At 42.6% G+C, this 20,194-nt stretch overlaps 1 protein-coding gene across 3 annotated transcripts in view; it reads right to left on the bottom strand.

Moving 5' to 3' along the window:
• Positions 1 to 7,619: 7,619 nt before the first annotated feature.
• The window catches only part of SPEG (striated muscle enriched protein kinase), a 155,400-nt gene continuing 142,825 nt past the window's right edge, over positions 7,620 to 20,194 (bottom strand). For all 3 annotated transcript variants that reach the window (XM_075181011.1, XM_075181012.1, XM_075181013.1), the window contains 8 exons: positions 19,187 to 19,309; positions 18,117 to 18,278; positions 15,725 to 16,838; positions 14,135 to 14,374; positions 11,835 to 12,058; positions 11,570 to 11,645; positions 11,186 to 11,335; positions 7,620 to 9,819 (listed from right to left, as the gene is read on the bottom strand). In XM_075181011.1, the coding sequence (XP_075037112.1) occupies positions 9,606 to 9,819; positions 11,186 to 11,335; positions 11,570 to 11,645; positions 11,835 to 12,058; positions 14,135 to 14,374; positions 15,725 to 16,838; positions 18,117 to 18,278; positions 19,187 to 19,309 (2,303 nt within the window). In that variant the 3' untranslated portion in view covers positions 7,620 to 9,605. The remainder of the gene's footprint in view (positions 9,820 to 11,185; positions 11,336 to 11,569; positions 11,646 to 11,834; positions 12,059 to 14,134; positions 14,375 to 15,724; positions 16,839 to 18,116; positions 18,279 to 19,186; positions 19,310 to 20,194) is intronic.

The raw sequence follows: 20,194 nt of genomic DNA, 5'->3' as shown, positions 1-20,194 counted from the left end.
GAAGCTGGACTCGCAGCGTCGGACTGGCCCACAGGACTACCGGCCCGGCTACCTTACGGCCACACCCCCTTTTAGATGTGGGCGGAGCTTACCTGGAGGCCCGTTGTTCACACCAGGGTGCTCGCATTCCTCTCCGTCCCCGCCGCTTTCACCTTTCACATGCGATCGCAGCTGTGATCATGTGACCCGCCCACTCACCCTGTCAGCTGATGTTCCCGCGCCGCTGAAGGGAGAAGATCAGAGAGGCTGCATCAATCAACTTTTGGGTAAGTATACTTTAACCAGTAGTTTATATTGTTTGTGCCAGTGCTTTTTTTGTAAAAAAAAAGGTGGTGGAACTCACATCTTGTTAATATTTTATGATTTATTTTTTTTATATTCATGTCTTAACATACCTTTAATGTATTATATGTATTGTATGTCCCCCTTCAGTTTTAATCCTTTGCCAGTGCCCCTAATCATTTTTTTGTGGCCCTTGAGTTTTTATGCTGTGCCTGTGCCAGTGCCCCTAATAATTTTTTGGTCCCCCTTGAGTTTTTATGCTGTGCCAGTGCCCCTAATAATTTTTTGGTCCCCCTTGAGTTTTTATGCAGTGCCCCGGGCCCGCCCCTCTCATGCTGGCCTTTTTCTTTTTTTTTGTCACCATTTATTTTTCTGACCACTTTCTTTTAAACGGCGCCCCATTTTTCCTCTAACTTACCTTGCTTTCTGTTGCCTCCTTTTTCCTCGTCACTTCTTTTCAGTTTTCTTTTCTGTCGCGGCGCTCCTCTCCCTCTCCTCTCCGCGCTCCTCTTCTTGTTGATTGCTCCTCACAGCTCCGTGAATGACTGTCGGGCGCGATGTGCGTGATGACGTCACGCCCAACAGCCATTGGAAATAGAGAAGGGAGGAGTGTGCGGCCGCGCCGGACAGATGGTATTGTTTACTTTTTTTTTTTTCATTGTGTGTGTTAAAGGCCGGCGGAGAAGCCGCCGCAAAGCCCAAAAAAAAAGGTCCCGGAACGCCGTTCCCAGCGTTCAATGGGAAAAAAAGCACTGGTTTGTGCTAAAAAAATCATTTATGTATTACAGTTTTTTATCTTGATAACACTGGATTACAATGTTATTAGTATTGGTTTTGATATTAATTTAGCTTTGTTAATCATTACACACACCCAGTATTAGATACACATTACAGCCCAAATAGGTACGTATGTTTGTATCCTTGTGTGTCCCACTTCCCCCCTGATTTGCGCCCATCCCATAAAACCCTGTAAATTTTCATTTTTCTGAGTACTGTCAGGATACTCTACCCCCTGGGAATAGTGGCAGCATCACCCTCTTCACCTTCTTTTTATTTTTACCAGAAAGTACTAAGGTAGCGCTCATCATAAAAAGTATATTACATCTGTTCTCTCTCTCTCTCTCTCTCTCTCTCTCTCTCTCTTTATATATATATATATATATATATATATATATATAAAATGTGTGTGAATTGAGAGGACTATTGCAGGCATAATATGAATCGGGGACACTTGCGTAGCGTAACATTGTGGGCACTACCGTGTGGCATAGCATTGTTTTGGGGGCACTACTATGTGGCATAGGGGGGCTGTCTATCTATACTAAACTATAGGGGGCTGACTATACTAAACTCTAGTGAGGGGGGGCTACGCAGAGAACACTCTAGGGAGGGGGTGATGGGACCTTTAATGCTGAGGTGGTTTGGGTCTATAATTGAATGTGGGTGCTGTTGATTTAATGGCAGGGATGGTTGGCATTTCTAAATGTACCCATTATTTTTTCCAAATAGGGCCCTCAACATTCCTGGATCCAGACAAGCCGCAACTACAGAAACCAGCAGCCACAGGTGGTAAAAGTGACAACAACAGGTAGGACAGTCTGTCAAATGTTCTGAGTCTAGTGCAGGCTTGGCTAACTTGTGGTACTCCAGGTGTTGTGAAACTACAAGTCCCAGCATATCCTTACAGCAATAAGCTGCTATATATTGGCAAAGCATGCTGGGGCTTGTAGTTTCACTACACTAAGGTGCTAGCTGTCTTTCGTGGACTGACCACTCCCCCTCTAGTGTCTGGTTCCGCCTCTATGATGGCTGACCACACCCCCTTTGGTGGGCCCCTAGTGTTGCATTCCCCGGTGGGCCCTTCATGCCCCAGTCCGACACTGAGCTGGAGGGTTTGCGGTGTGTTTATTATGTGTCCCACTCAGACCTTGGCACATTTACAGTGCGTTCCTGGCCCTTGTCTGATATTGTTCCCAGCCAGGGTAACACTATATTCAGTCACTAGGCGCTACAAGTCTTTTAAAATCACAAAAGTGGAAAACTGATGAGCATTTGCTTTTTTGTGATGTCACACGCCTACATTTGAGCAAGTGCACTTATTTTTGCAGAAAAGTCCACGTATTTGCCGGCTAAAATGTTGCCAATTACATTTTAGGGGATGAGATTATTTAAATCAGAGATCGGGTTTCATCCCTGTGCTTATAATGGCACCTGTAACAAAGACAATCCCAATATCCCCTCACTCTGATGATTCCTTATAGTTATATTTAAGTTGTATTTTAGAAGAAAATGTAAAAGTTGCAATGAGTAAAGTGGGTGATCTTAAAGTAGTATTAGGGCGGAATTTGATGCATATAACCACTGCTTTTGATATTTATGACGGACTGTAAACTTACATAGGTTTTGATACAGCTGAGAAAAGAGTTCATTGATTCTCATCTGTAGAGGCTGATCGGGGAGGGGTGCAAGCGCATTTTATTTGCAGTAAGAGAGTGCAGACATGCCCCTTGGAGATCCGACCTATTCAGAGCAGGCCACATCTCCATATACACCAGCCCTTTGCTAAATAGCCCTGAGACTGAAAATCACTGGTGAGGGTAACGTGTAAAAGTCAGAAGTCATTAGTTTAGTGTGCGAACTACAAGCACCAGCATGCACTGGCAGCCAGACATCATCTTCTATTCTGTTTTGTTGTAATCCAAACAATAAAAAAAACCTGTTAGACGATGCAGTACGTGCAGGCCCGGCGCTCCCATTAGGCAAGGTTAGGCAGTTGCCTAGGGCGCCAGGCTCTGGAGGGCGCCTCAGAAATAAAATTACTTTAAAACTGTGCAGCGACAGCTGACCATACCTTTCACGGCCGCCGCACAGCGTTCAGATAAATCCACGGGGAGGGCGGAAGGGGCTATTGATCAACACCGCCGCATCTCTGCTCCGTCTCCTCCCCTCCACTCACTGACTGTTGGACGTGACATCATCACGGCCGACAGTGTCAGTGAGTGGAGGGGAGGAGACGGAGCAGAGAGGAGCAGCTTTATGGAGGCAAGGTAAGGAAAGACCTGGGGAGGAGGGAGCCGATTTTGACAGTGTGCCGGGTGCCGATCTTTAAAGTGTGCATGCGGCGGGGTGGGGTGGGGGGGGGGCGATTTTTAAAGTGTTCCTGCAGTGACGGGGGGGCGATTTTTAAAGTGTGCCGGCGGGAGGGGCACTGATTTCTAAAGTGTTCCTGCGGCGGGGGGGGCGCCGATTTTGACAAAGTGCCTAGGGCACCAAGGACCCTAGCACCGGCCCTGAGTACGTGCATCTCCTCCTTGTACTTCTCTCCTATATTCGCATACTATTTCCATGCTCCCTCATCCACAATTTCCGGACCCAGGGGGCATCCACCATCTACATAATCCAGATCCTGTAATTGCACTATGACAGCCACCTACAAGTAGTGTTACTCATGTCAGCAGCGCACACACACATACACCTCATTAGACAAACTAGTGTACATCTAACTGACCTACCCTAACCTAGCAAAGCAGTGTTGTGAATGAAAGAAAAGGTGCATGTCCCTGAGTGACTTGTTTCTCATTGGCTGGAGCGTGAGAAAACCGCTATGATTGGCTACTCACATATAGATCACACGTGGGCTATGAATCAACTTCTTTGATAAGAGTTTCAACTGTATCAATTTGACTTTTACACATTAACCAAATCCCACCACTCAAGGGGGGTTGGGAAGTACCCCAGTGCTATTCATCATGGGAACGGATTTCCCTGGGTTGGGAGGGTGCATTTTTTGTGGGTGGGGGCAATCCCCCTGAGGGTTTAATCCCTGTGCTGATCAGGTTGGCATGGAGCACATTATGACAGGGGACCCCAATTTGCGGGTCCCCTCTGTTACCATGTGATCAGACCTATGCTGATTGTAGACCCATGCACTAGCAGTAAACAGCCCACACTATATGCAACTATATTTTACTCAATGCAATCTGGCTGCACCAATATGCAGTGTGTGTCACATATACCAAACACTGCTTCTCCTATAGATTGTGAGGTTGCCAGCAGGGACCGGTTACCTCTTTGTCTGGCAGTGCTCAGTCTTGTTTTATTACTGTGTTTGACCCCAATTGTAAAGCTATGTTTAGTATACTGGGGCTATTAAATATTAATAAATAAATAACTTGATAGATAGATATGAGATAGATGATAGATAGATAGATAGATAGATAGATAGATAGATAGATAGATATGAGATAGATGATAGATAGATAGATATGAGATAGATGATAGATAGATAGATATGAGATAGATAGATAGATAGATAGATAGATAGATAATGATAGATATATAGATATGAGATAGATGATAGATAGATAATGATTGATAGACAGATAGATAGATAGATAGATAGATAGATAGATATGAGATAGATGATAGATAGATAGATAGATAGATAGATAGATATGAGATAGATGATAGATAGATAGATAGATAGATAGATAGATAGATAGATAGATAGATGATAGATATGAGATAGATGATAGATAGATAGATAGATAGATATGAGATAGATAGATAGATAATGATAGATATATAGATATGAGATAGATAGATATGAGATAGATAGATAGATAGATAGATATGAGATAGATGATAGATAGATAGATATGAGATAGATAGATAGATAGATAGATAGATAGATAATAATAGATATGAGATAGATAGATATGAGATAGATAGATATGAGATAGATGATAGATAGATAATGATTGATAGATAGATAGATAGATAGATAGATAGATAGATAGATAGATAGATATGAGATAGATGATAGATAGATAGATAGATATGAGATAGATGATAGATAGATAGATAGATATGAGATAGATAGATAGATAGATAGATAGATAGATATGAGATAGATAGATAGATATGAGATAGATGATAGATAGATATGAGATAGATGATAGATAAATAGATATGAGATAGATAGATAGATAGATAGATAGATGCTTTAGTTTAGTGACATTCCTTAGCACTGTTGGGAATCTTGAGTACAAATGAAAAATATCCCCAACTTCTTAGTTTTTGCAGGTTACATTTGCTGTATAATATGGACATAACGTGTCCTAGGACTCAGAGTGTTGTCAGGACAGACTATCAGCCAGTGTGAAATACTAGCACCAAATTGCATTAGCTTACTTTTAGTAATAAACACCTGTCACCCGCACCCCGTCCGGAGCAGACCGCAGGCAGCAGCAGCTCCTCATATGGTCATGGCCGTTATATATAGAGCGTGACTCAGGATGGGGAGAGGGGGCTGTGTCAGCCTGGAATGTCATAGCTGTTATTCCTGGTTGATTTAACTCACATCTTCCTTCATTACCATTAACATCAGTCTGACAATATCCTCTTTTCTTTATACACACAAGATGCGCAGAGCGCAAAAGTGTAACCATCCCTTCAAAGTCCACCCTCCTACCACTTTACAGCCTCTTCTTTCATTAAATACAACTATTCGGGGGTTTTTTCTCCTAAAATGCTGCTCTGTTCAGTCTCATTTCTGGCTACACGTAATCATAAGCATGTGGGGATACCGGGACTGCCTTTAAGACTTGACATTTTTGTGCATTTGAAGCTTTGTTATAGAATAGGCAGAGTGCACCTAGAAATCTGCTGTCACCGAAGTGCTCAGAGCTGTTACAAAATTATATTCCTTTCTGCAGATTGGACGTGACTCTGCACCTCTCCACACAACAAGGAACCACTGCTATCATGCTCACCATTCAAATCTATGCAAATATATGTAAATCTGGGCAAATCGATCAATATGGCCCCACCAAAAGGGCATTTTGTGTTACACTTTTGTAAATGAGGGTCATAGTGTACATTACGCCAGATCTAGGAGGTAGTTTAATGTTAAGCAATTACATTAATTGGAACTTAGGCAAACTGTAGAGAAGTGTTTTCTAAATCCAGTCCTCATGGCCCCCTAACAGTCCATATTTTCCATATCTCCTTGCTGGAGCACAGGTGTAATCATTACTGACTGACACATTGTAACAGATCCACAGGTGGTAGAATTATTTCACTTGTGACCTGGAAAAGCTGCAGTGTTAGTGCTCCCTGAGGACTGGGTTTGGGAAACCCTGCTGTAGAGCACCGATATATTGTCGAAGGTTATTGGATATAACAGTTAAAGATCATTAACAGTAGTGTATTTTATAGGAATATTGTAATAATCCTACAGATAAGAACATAGGTACTCCCACAGCCCTGAGTGAAACCCAGAGTAAAGTGACTTCTCGCCTGCATGTGTGAGCGCTAAATGCTATTTTGTACCTCTCATATACCGTCTTACACAAACTATCATCTCAGTGTTAATAGCAGTTTCTTAAAAAAAAAAAAAAAATTGCTAAGTATCAGATTTCTTTGTTACACAATTATTTTTTAATAGTTGAATTAACTTTTTTGTACCCTAGTTCTAAGTTAGATGTAGAAGGCGACATTCATTCTGAGCGATTAATGTCATATGGTAGAACATGTACGAACTGTGTTGAATGGAGCATAAAACAACACAATAATCTCTTTATCTCTGGTGCTGTGGTTGTGCTCCCTAATTATAGGGAGTTATTTATAATCCGCAAAGCTGGCCTGAAATGCGCCAGGGTGCATGCACATATAAGAAGTGTTGAGGTTCTGTACTTTTAAGTATATTAGATAATCATGAATCTTATTAAGATTGTATTTCATTAGCCAAACATCCCCTGCAACTCTGCTGGTATTTAGCTGCCTATAATTTGCAGCATCCTTCTACTTATTGCAACATATTGCACTACTAACAATCAGCCACAAGGTGGCATTGCAGTTTGAGAATTAAGATGTTTTTCAGCAACCTTTTTGTTTCAAATCATGGGGGTAAAATTATCAAGCTGCGGGTTTGAAAAAGTCTAGATGGTGCTTATAGCAACCAATCTGGTTCTAGTTATAATTTATTTCGTACGTTCTACAAAATGACAGCTAGAATCTGATTGGTTGCTATAGGCAACATCTCCAGCTTGATAAATCCGCAGCTTGATAAATTTACCCCATGGTGTTGCAACAGTAAATAAGTCACCATTAAAACCGTAAATCTATATATTTCATACTAACTATTCTAGAACCGGTTTGGACTGCAGTAAACGCCACAGAGGTTTTTGAATGATAGGTGTACACATTAGAAGAGTCTGGAATGTGAAGGGTCAAATACACAAGGTAACTTAGAAATAGTACATTAGGTTCTCTCACTGTGACATTAATGTAGAGTACTGAATGCAGGAAAAGAAGAAGGCAGAAGGACACACAGCGACTCTATCAGTACAGATTACACGTCAGGGTCCGTGCAATCAATATATTTTATTTTCTCAACTTCTCCACACAAAAAAGGGGGAAATTTACAAACTCGGGAAAGCAACACAAATTCTATTAAAGGTAATATATTCAGATTTAGTGAATAAATAAGAAGCTCTGGAGCAGCTTGGTGGGGGCACCTCAAGGCCCCCTCAACAAATGTACAAATTGAAGTGAGTGGCAGCGTTAAAATAACTGGAGACCCATTAGCCCCATAGTCCTGGATCAGCAGAATCAATTCCTCCATCTGCCGGAGCGCCCCCCCATCTTCTCTCCGTCTGTTACTCTATAGCAGCTGAGGGCTTTAGGACCCAGAGCATGGGGAGATCAGCCACCTGTACTCTCATGACTTAGAATATCATTGTTCAACATTCTCTTTCCAGTTGATGCGAACATGACGCCCTACATACATGTTTTCATTCATAATACAGACATTTGTCCCAGTATTGCGTGTAACCCCATGGGCTCGTTCTTGTGTGACCGGCTTGGATCTTCAAGCGCTGGACGTTATTACGTTATACAGAGAGAGTTCAGCAGACAGTGATGACAAAGAACAGAATACAGACCCCTTACTGGAGGCACAAAGGGGTGAGATCAGCAAGATAGAGAAACGTAGGACAAGAGAGGGGACATAGTGAGGGTACAACAGGGAAATTAAGGTGGATACGGAATCTAAGAGGCAGAACTAACCGAAATGTGGATAAAATAAAAAATCAGCAACACTTAATAATGAACAGAATAGATAAATTTGACCCGGCTCCAGTTCTTCCAAAATGTCCAACGGTAACGTGAAGCAGAAGACTACATAGGGTACAACGAATGTCCAGTGTTCTCTCAAAGATCTAGCAGATCATACAATACTACTCCTTCGATGGCTATCCAATGTCTAGTTACATTAGGATGTTGGGAGCAGTATTCTGAAAATGATTGGATGTCAAAGGTCAAGTGCTCTTGCCAAACATCCGAGCCTGGGAAATCTGTTTGTTCTGCCGATTCCCTCTCTCTCTCTCGTACTAATCATCCAGTGTGTATGAAGAAACTCTGAATTCACCAGTCCACTCACATTAGACCTCTGCAACCTTCCCGTCTTCCCATCACCCTGAGCCACATGTCCATCCCCACCGTTTGCCCAGGTCTCATCCGACCATGAATTTCAGCCTCCCTTCCATTAGGAAGTTTTTGCCAACTGATGTTTGTAGGCTCGCCCTACGGATTCTGAAGAACATATTCTAATTTTGTAAACAAATATCTCCTATCTGATTATCTAATTTAAGGACTCCGCTACAACCATGAATTAATTAATAACCTATATTCTCCCATTAATAGAAATCTGTGGCAGCCCATATCGAACTGTTCTCCTCGTTAGCAACCTAGGGAAATTTAATTACTCTAAATAAAATAATAATAATAATAAAAAAAAACAAACACTACTTAAATACAATCCACTGTGAAGTGTTAAGACCACTCGTCATGATTCGTCCAGGAAGTAACGCTCACCAGTTCCTGGGAATATATATGTAAACCAAGGGCTTCATAAAACGATCCAGGTTATTTAGCCCTGAAGCATTTGCCAGCAGAGCGATTTTCACCAAAGGTCTCACCAAACTGAGGTCAAGAGTGGAAGAATTTAACCAGCTTGTAGATCTTCCGTGGTGGTGGAAATGGGGGGTTTATTACATGCATCATGCACCCACTTCTCTTACGGTTCTCTCTTCCTCAGTTTCACCGGACTCTTCCGCTTCTGTGATTGAGGTACGTTGCCCACCAATGTGCCCAGGACTCCCTTGTCCCATGGGGCAGGGATGTGGGGTCCTCTCTATATACACTTTTGTCTCTGGTGAGTCCAACTTCTCTGGGACTGCTGGCGTCCCGCATGATCCAGTGGAAAGCACCTTTGGCTTCGTGGCCACCTATATTGACTGTTCCAAGTTCTTTCACCGTGGTCACTGTGTGACAGGAGCGGATGGCTGTGTACCGTGGTAAGAGCGGAGAAGGACTTTGTGCTTGGTGGCCGCGTCCGAGCGTCGTCTTTGTTGCTCGACCAGGAACTCCTTGAGGCGGTTGGTGGTGAAGGTCAGAGTCTGCCGTCGAAGCTTCATTAGATAGGCGTCCTGAAGCCAAGGGTTTGAGAAACATTCTTGCAAGGAGGGACGGCTCCTGTGAATAAATAGTAAACTTACATGAATTATACTAATTCCTTCATCTAGATTAATGAAACCCAACACATTCCCATAGGTTTTGTCTTAGTAAAGGGGGAAGAGCCGAATCAAGGAGAAGAGCTTCTAATACACCTGTCTATGAGTCCACTTTCTATATGACTCTCAAAGACACAGGAGCCAATCACCTCGCCAGGGTGACGATTTGGGGGTGTGACATAGGCATAGTGCCAACCATCTCTCCTACCTTTATCAGCTAGTCCCTGATGGGTATGTTAGTAGCATTTTGCTACTAATGAGTATCTCAGTGCTATTGTACTATTAATGGGCATGTTAGTGGCATATTACTTAATTCATGCACTTATCTCCCGCATTGACTATTGCCATTTCCTCCTTACTGGTCTTCCCAAAATCAGACTCAAACTCCTACAATCTATTATGCACGCAGCGGCTAGATTGATTTTCCTTGGAAATTGTTCTTCCTCTCCTGATCCACTCTGTCAGTCTCTACATTGGTTGCCTGTTTTTCACCAATTCCAAATTAAAATTCTTCTACTAACATACAAGGCCATCAACAAAATTGCACCAACATACATCTCCTCACTTGTCTCAAAATATCTCCCAACTTGACACCTCCGTTCTGCACAAGATCTACGTCTCTCTTCCACTCTCATCACATCCCCACGTTCTCGGTTACAGAACTGTTTTCGGGCTGCACCCACTTTGTGGAATTCCCTCCCTCGCACAGTAAGACTTTTCTCTAGTCTTCCAATGTTCTCTGAGAACCCAACTCAGATAAGCTTATAATATTCCTCAACCACCCTCTTAATCTACCTAGGTTACGTTATTACCACCCTCTACACAGCTATCACAAGACAACAACCCTCTGACCAACATTGCTACACACACAGTCCACTCAGTACTTTTTACCTTTGCATTCTATCTGGTCCAATGGGCAATATGATGTAACACATGGCCTTGAGTTTCAAACTCCCAATGTCCCATAGACTGTAGGCTTGAGAGCAGGGCCCACTTACCTCCCTGTCTGTCTGTATTACCCAGTATTGTTTTATTACTGTTTTTTTCCCAATTGTTAAGCGCTACGTAATTTGCTGGCGCTATATAAATAAATGTTGATCATGATGATGATGATTACCACTGATGGGCGTATAACACAGAACATTAATACCGCTACCACATCACAAATCACACGATTCGACAAATAGGGTAGAAGCAGCCTTAAAGATGGGGGTTAATTTGGATATAATAATATAGAAGCTATCACACTAGGGCAAAAAAAAAAACTTTCTGCAAATATAAACTTGAACGATCAGAATTGTATTTACTTGCTGACGTCCAGCACTCACCAGGGGTAGATGGACAGCAGCTTTCGAATGAAGAGAGAAGCACTTTGGGAAGCGTTGGAGTACAGCTTAAAAATGTCAAAACGTCCTGTTAGGATCTTGTTTTCTGTTTCCATAGGGTCCAATTCATGGAAAGGAGATCGCCCGCTGAGCCTACACAGAAGTTATGAATAAATCAATGAGATTCTGGTGTAGGAACAAGCAGTATCGTCACTGTGTAAACTTTATAAAGAATATGGGTTTTAATATAAGTAAAATAATTGGTTTATTGAGAGCTGCATCGGAGGAAATTAGTTCTCACTGGTAATAATGAGAAGAATAAACAAGAGAAGGATCTTAGGCAAAAAGTATATAATATAAATAAAATAAATCATATATATTACTTACATGATATAAGTCAATACCCCTAAACCCCAAACATCGGCACCCGGTCCAACAGGATCTCCTTTTATTACCTCCGGAGCTGTGGGCAATGTACAGGATACATAATGATTAGTGGGGGGAAGGAGAAGAGGGCGACAAGTATTATTTTAATGTAACAATGTCTATGTTTCAGCAGTTACTTTATATTGTTTTATGGCTGTTACTAGGTAACGGTAAGTTTAAATAATCCATAGTAAGTGGTTTAGAATAATCCGAGGGTTCTACGTACACATGTATTCCAGGGACCCCACGCGTTTCCCCAGCTGGCGCAGGATGAGGGGGGTGAAGGGCTGAGCGCTCCCAAAATCAATGATCTTGACGGTGTTCATATAGGACACCATAACGTTCTCTGGTTTAATGTCGAGATGCAGGATCTTCTGTTCATGAAGGTACTCCAAACCCTGCAGGATCTGTAGAAGATAGGTGACCACATCGTCCTCGGAGTAACGGAACCTGGAGACACGGAGAACGTGTAATGTATCAAGAGTCTGGTTACTGCCGTATCTAGAGCCTTAGTACTAAGTGCTACATGTGCTCATTATTATCATCAGTATTGTCTATTTATATCGCACCACCATATTACGGAGCGTTGCATAGAGAATATTTATTACTCATTACATCAGTCCCTGTCCCATTGGAGCTTACAGTCTAAATTTTATAACACACCGCACAAAAGAAAAAGTGGTATTGTCCATAGCAACCAATCAGATTCAAACAATTTGTTCTTGTGAGTTTTTGAATATATATATATATATATATATAATTCACTGTGATGGTCAACGTCAGCTTTTTCCTTTGCAATAAATTTTATAGAAGTCCCCCAATGTGTTTTATTCACGTGTAAGATGACAATGACCATCGGCCTCTCCTCCACTCTAAACACCTCATCCCACTCCAGAATCTGAGACTTCTCCCGGGCTGCGCCCCTCCACTGGAACGACCTCCCACGCTCAATCCGATTGTCCCCTAATCTGTGCACCTTCAACCGTATTTCTCAAGCAGTGCTTGAGAAAGTCTGCTTGACAGACGAAACGCGTCGCTATTGCTCACTAGTGCTGTGCAACTTTGCCCACTGAAACTATTGGATGTGAGGACCTAACTACAGTGATCTCTCCATATCGTTCCAAGGAACCATCAACACACTCACCGATTTCCTCCTGGACTAAGAAGTTGGTGCGCACCATTTACGGACGTCAGTCATACAAGAGCCGCTTTTGCGGTAAGGAGGCTTGTTATTCATCGTTCTGGTGAGTGTTGCGGATTCTATTCCTTACATATCCGCTGTTGGCGGTTGAATTATCGGAGGTATGTGGATGTGATTCACTTTTCCTACGTTTACTTTCCCTCGATATAAGAAGGGTGAATTGGAATATACCTTATTGGAAATACTGGAGTATTGGCTTCACTGAGGTCTAAAGACTATTTTTTACATCCGAGAATTATATATTAACTATCAGTGGACAATTAACACTATATTTTAATATTGATATTATACAGAGCTCTGTTGTTGATATTGGTATTTATTTATTGGCTGCATAATCTGGATACTATGTCAATTATTCATTAAATCTTTTTGTACATATTATATATTATAGGTACTTTCTGCGCATTTCTTCTTTTCTGTTTTTGTTTATCTCTGTTTATAGGGGAATGACACTACCCCTAATGAAGTGCTGCGATTGATACCATTAATTTAGGTTTTGTTTTATTTCACTAGCGCCAGAGATTCAATCTTGTGTGTTTCACCATCAACCGTGCACTAAAAACTCATCCGTTCCTCAAAGCCTACCAGCCATCCATCCACCTAACCATCTCCATGCTTGGTCTCCTCACCTCTCTCTGCCCCTGCCCCGTAACTCACTCCTCTTGTGCCAGCTGTCTGTCCCCCCCCCTTTAGTATGTAAGCTCTTCTGAGCAGGGTCCTCTTCCCTCCTGTCTCTATACTTATTCTTCTGCTCCAACATGGCTCTACTTGCTATGCTTGGTGCTCTTGGAGTTTTGGTATTATGAGTTTATTCATATGCAAACCGAGGGAGGCTTCCTAGTGCCTGGAAACCCCTCTCCAAGCCTGGGACACTGTATAATTGAGGTGTCAGGACCCTGCCCACACTTCACACAGCTCTGCTCGAAAAGAGAGCTGTGTGCCCCTAACAGTAGTGCACGCAGCATTACCCATGTATATTATGAGGATAGGGAGAGTTGGAGAGCAGCCAAGTACTCTCTAAAATTATAGCCACGTCCCCATGCATGCTGGTCACGCCCACTGGCGGCGTGGTGTGGAAACCCCCCTCCTGTGTTTGCCCCTGTTATTGTTCTGTACTGTTTTACCCTGTACGGTCTACTGTTTGCATTCTGTACGGTGCTGCGGAAATCTTGTGGTGCCTTACAAATAAAGGATAAGAATAATAATAAGCACGTTATATATGTGTTTACTGATGGTGTTATCTCTGCAACAAAGAAGCAATTACTGGTTTTGTGTGAAAACACATGTACTGCGCTTCATTCACGATCCCTAGGACCCCCTCGTACCTTTCTACCAGACAGTACAGGATCTCCCTTCCAGCGCACTGCTCAGAGATGAGAACGAGGTAGCGAGGTGTGATATACGCTTCGTGCAGACTCAGGATCCTCTGGTGGTGAAGGCACTTCATGACCTCGTACTCCTGCAGAACGTTCGGCTTATTTTCTTGCTCGTAGGGGACAATTTTTGCCATGAAGTGCTTTCCCGTTGCGTTCTCCTTACACTCCCGGATCACCCCGAAACGACCCCTGCAGAGAGCAATATACTAAATATATATTCTATAGTTCTACAATAGGAACAACAATATCAAAATATTAACTACACACTTGTAAAGAGTAGCAGGAATTTGTCACTGAACTCTGGGGGGCATATTCAGTTGTCTGCGGTTTCCGCCACGGAAAAAGTATTACCAGTATTACAGTAATAGTAAGCTGGATTTCAGCTCGCAAAATAAAAGTACCGTAATACCAGTATTTAATTAAACAAAGTGTATTAATGATTTGAGATGTGTTAAATAGATATTTATGTGGTCTTACAGCATTTCTACAACTTCAGTCTGCTGACTGGGAGCTGTCATGATGAATTGGTAACTGGCTCTGTAAATTCGGGATGGGTCTACTTTGCTGGATTGCAGATACATCAAAATGCGTATTGGGGTATTATAGAAAAAGCTCTGTCTTCATTCATTTCAGCATTTCTCTTCTAAAATATACTAGATCATCATTTATGTATTAAATAAATCACAAGAATAAAGGCATATATTTATTGCATGTATAATAATTGTGGGCTTAATTTTTTTTATTATAAAGATAATTATGCGCAACTGACTGTGAATACCCACCTTAAATGCACCTGGTTGGCGCAAAAGAAGACCCAATTCAAAGCATAGGGTGTCTCCCAATTACTGACACCTTCTGAGCCCTTTTGACGGGAAAGAGAACCTCTGCGACCTCTCGATAACCATGGTACCCTCAGTAAATCTGTCATTTTCACCTCTAAAACTTATTTAAATGTATCATCCCCAAAAACTAAATCTTGTTTTAGGATGAGGGTGCAGCACACAGCATGAGCGCTCCTAGCCCACAATAATGTCTGAAATCCCCAATCTGTCCATCTCATTCCGGCACAAGACGCATATGTTTGCAGATGCCACCATCGTGATGCACGGATTTATAAATAGGCGCATTGGCTCATAAAGTCACAAACCAGCATATACCATGCGGGAATGCATGTTTGCACATTCGTAAATGACCATTATAGTTTGTGTTATTGGGGGATATTTAAGAACAGCTGAGAACAGGAAAATATTCACAAATAAACATTCACAAAAAGATCTAGTGAAGGTTAAAAAATAGTTTATATTCTTGAAATGGGCCCAATTAATCTAGATGATAAAACTAATAAATTATTATTTGTGGAGACAAAGTTGTTCCTTCAGCCTAGGAAAGATAAGTGACATCCACATTATTTGATCAAATTATGTTTTAGCCTGTTTCCAACTTGAATCTTAACTTGTTCCTGCTTTACTAATGTAACTTTATCTTGATCTACTATATATTAAAAATTACCTAAAATAATGGCAGGTTCTGAACACTCACCTTGCTTTCTCATCCAGAAACGTGTAAGGTTTCTGGGGTACTCCTTGTCGAAGAGTGGTGCTTTCCCGTCCTGAGGGAGTAATTCTACCCCCGGGGGTATACCTGGCCTCTTTGCCAGGGGTGATACTCTTCACCAGAACTCGTGTAGGCACCGTTTGGGCTACTGGTGCCGGAGGAGGCGGCTGTGGAGCCTCTGTGGTTGGTGAGGACGGTGGCATCGATATAAAGGAGGTGACCATGAAAGTTGGGGATGTTGGGGTTGATGGCTTATATACTGGGCTGATGGGAGGAGAGGGGAAAGAAGGTTTAGTATTGGAAGTTGGGCTTACAGATGTAGTAAGAGATGAGGATTTAAAGGGGGGAATGTGTAGCATGATTGGAACTGAGGGCATAGCAGCAGCTGGTTTAGGAGCCACTGGTGGCGGAACGCGTTTCTCTTGGGATTTTGGAAGTGGTTCGCTAGATGGCTCTTCAGGAACTGGAACCTTTGCCACTTGTTGTATGGGGAACACTTTAACCGGAGACGCATAGGTTACTGAGGGTGTTTTCTGTAACTCGGTAGGAGATTTTGCTTGTTGCACATGTGTGACCGGTATAGTTTTTGCAGCTGGCTCAGGAGCATATTTTACTTGCTGTACTGGGACTGCGGGGGGAACTCTTAAGCGGGACACAGAATTTCCAGTAGTCACAGCCACTGTTACTGTAGAAACACGGGAACTCACAGCTCCACCTACTGGAGACTCAGAAGATTGCAGTCTGTTTGTGAAAGGACCTTGACTTAGGGGCTCAACCTTAGCAGCGGTTTGAGGTAAGGGCCTGTGTTCTGTGGGTGGAGTGGGAACGAGACCTCTGTGTCGTCTTGGAGGAGTGGCAGGGGGAGGTCCTTTCCAAACGGGCTGTGTAGGTGTCGTTTCAGCAGGGGCGGTTGTACCAGGAGGGGTAGCAGCAATAGAAGATCCGACTGATAGAGGCAACTTGGAAGTGGTGACAGCTGCAGGGGGCACCGTCGGAGCAGAAGTGACACGAGGAGAAAGTGGTCCAAACGCAGATACTGTTGGCACCGCCGGTCGTGTTTTCTGGGCAGCTTGAGCCAAATATGGTGATGGTTTGTGGTCTACAGAGAGAAGAAAAGACATCAGAGTGACAGTGTCTCTCCTATCAGATTACACGGAACTGAACATGAAAGAAATGTGTCTATTTATTCTCTATGAACATCCGTCAGAGCAAGTCCTCATTCTGGATTTTTATATGCGACTACTTTCTGCAACTGTTTGTACATTTTTACTTTTGATTTATATTAAAAGAGCAGAAAACATTAAATCACCACAAAGCGACACCTACTATGACATTTGGGGGGGGGGATTCAATTCCCCCCAGCATACCGCTGCGCTGAGTCTATTACTATTAATACGGTACTTGTAACATAGACTTCAGGGAGCTGCGAGCAAAAAGCCGGCGTTGAAATTACCGTATTAACAGTAATTATGTGCACGATTACCGTAATATCGGTAATAGTGCGCAGGCAGTAACACAGCCAATTGAATTCCCCCCCTTGGACTCCCTCCTATTTAGATAATAAAATTCTGCTCTCTTGTGTCTCACTTATGTATGAAGTAACTCAGGATGGTGCAGTAGGGTGCTGGGGGTATATTTACTTTAACCATCACAAATCTACATTTTGATCTGTTATTTACACTGGTTTATGAGCGCACGACAGAGCTTCTGCTATGAAAGAAACATAAATGACACAAAATGCGTCCATTAAAAATAAAGAAATGCTCCGATGATGACCGCCTCTGAGGTTGTGTCAACATCTGCTTGTTTAATGCAAATTTATAGGCTCTTGGGACAGGTAAATTGGCCACTCTATACCCCTCCAAGTTCACTGCGATGTCTGGTCACAGAAAGTAAAATGTAATTTTGCATTAAAACAGCGACCAAATGATCGGCATGTGATAACCTAATTATACACGCACTGGTGTCTGTCTCTTACTTATATTTCTCCTTGGTGCACTACAGATCTCAGCGGGACCTGGGTGCCAGGGCATGCTGGCACTTGTGGTTCCCCAAGTGCTATTATGTCCTGGCAGCTATGCTAGTGCTTGTAGTTACTACAAATGCCAGCATGCTCAAACACTTAATGGCAGCCTGGGCAAAGCTGGGACATGTAGTGCACCAGGGACAACATTGATTTATACATTTATCATTATTACCCCACACCCAATCAACACAATATGTCTCTACAGTCAGATCACATACAAGAATAAAATATCTCTCTATGATTCTATTTCATCTACTAACTGAGGATCTCATCTGTGTGAAATAAAAGTGACTCAGGGAATCAGTGATTTGTACATATAACCCTCTCAGCCTCACTCCCCGTTCTCCTTACCATCTCCATCTATGACAACAGTCTTGGATGGATTGCTGTAAGGACTCTGACCCGCTTTGTTCACACAAGCGACCCGGAACCTCACGGAACTGGCTGGTAACTCTGTGACATTGAAGTAACAATCTGTGATGCCGGAGCTGATCACCTTCCACTCCGGTTTCCCTACAGCAATAAAATACAACGATAAGAAAAAGCTGCAACATAGTACATGGAAGAATACGGATAGTTTACTGAGTCTATTTTGCACTTATTTTTTCTTTTATATTTCTATAATACTGTTTGGTTTATCCTCAGTTGTGTGTCGAATCATGAGAGCGCGGGAACATCAGAATTCGGTCTAATACATATGGCGCTCTGTGTGTTTGAAGGTCTTTTTTATATTGTTGGATGTGCGTCAGAAACGCATTGCACCACTAAAGTGCAAAAAACTAGGTCCTTTGGGACAAAGGTAATTGCTACAGGCCCCCTCCTCTCTGTAATACCGGGAATGCCCTTCTAAACACATTCTCCAGCCCTACGAGTTTATTTATATAATCCCATTACCACCAAATGAAATCTCCTTTATCCACTTGGGTGCGACCCAGGAACCACGAGCGATGATTAGTGAGTAGAACATAAAATCCGTATTTCCGGTACATGATCTTATAACCAGGTAAGTGCACGTCTGAGCCTTTGCTTGACACCAACTTTACTTATCACAGAAAAATAATCTGCTATAGGACACTGGTAACCTTCCCCCCTGTGTAGTGACATTATTCAGTTTGGAACCTCAGTCTTTGTTACATTGTGACACATTCATGAAACAAGAGAAACTGTTCTACAGGTAACCGTGTAGATAAGGAGGTGTGGCCCATAGCAACCAATCAGATTCTGTCATTTTTCTAGTGCAGTTTAGTAAATGCAAGCAAACATTTGATTGGTTGCTAAGGGTCACACCTCCTCCACTGCAGGCAAACAGGTGAATCAGCGTTCATAGGTGTCTGCCAAAGCTCTTTCAGGTGTCTGCTCTGGTAACTGTGACACCAAGGAGACGTTAGACACTACACCCCTGGTTTCTACCAGCTTCTCACCATTGATTTGACACTCCAGGATATAGGTGCAGGGGGAGCTGAGCTCTAAAGATTTCCACAGAACCAGCACTGTGTCCTTATACTTCTGTGGGATCTCCGGAGTGCCCGGGGCTTGGGGAGTTCCTGTCCGGATGGGAGACAGCGAAGGTGGGATGAGGGAAAACAGAAGAAGATGATATCAGTGTAATCGCACATTACATACGTGTTCAAGAAATAAAAACATTATCCTCTTTTATAATCTATGGTGCATATTCAATTAGGTCCAATGATCACAATTACGCTTCGGTTGCACACTTCCCGTTACCACAACACAGCGGATTTCCATGCGCAAGGGATATGATCAGGAAATCCATGATATTATTGTACCGTATTGGCACTTTATGTGCGCAGCCGCACGTAATCGCGATCGCCGGACCTAATTGAATATGCCCCTAAGTATCATTCTCAGACACACACGTGGGTAATCGTCTAATTCATCACAAGTCACTTTAGAAAAAAATGCCCTTCTGACATGCAGCAGCGTTACGTGAGTGGGTGTGGTTATGTTAATGAGAAGATGGTGGCTCAGTGGTTAGCACTTCTGCCTCACAGCACTGGGGTCATGAGTTCAAATCCCGACCATGGTCCTATCTGTGTGGAGTTTGTATGTTATCCTCGTGTTTGCGTGGGTTTCCTCCGGGTGCTCCGATTTCCTCCCACACTCCAAAAACATAGTGGTAGGTTAATTGGCTGCTATCAAACTGACCCTAGTCTATGTATGTTATGGAATTTAGACTATAAGCTCCAATGGGGGCAGGGACTGATGTGAGTGAGTTCTCTGTACAGCGCTGCGGAATTAGTAGCGCTATATAAATAGCTGATGATGATGATGATGATAGGCAGCAAACTTTGGGAATGTCTTTTCTTACAGACTATTTTTTTTAACATCCAGTTTTAACAACAAGTATGGACTTTAGAAAGTGTAATGAAGTCAGGAGTCGCGTGTAATTATATAGTGTAGTGTTTTTC

Source organism: Mixophyes fleayi, chromosome 7 (genome assembly GCF_038048845.1).
Source record: "Mixophyes fleayi isolate aMixFle1 chromosome 7, aMixFle1.hap1, whole genome shotgun sequence".
NCBI classification, from domain to species: Eukaryota; Metazoa; Chordata; class Amphibia; order Anura; family Limnodynastidae; genus Mixophyes; species Mixophyes fleayi.
Note: the sequence above shows the minus strand (reverse complement) of the source record. Positions and strands in the feature narration are given on the sequence as shown.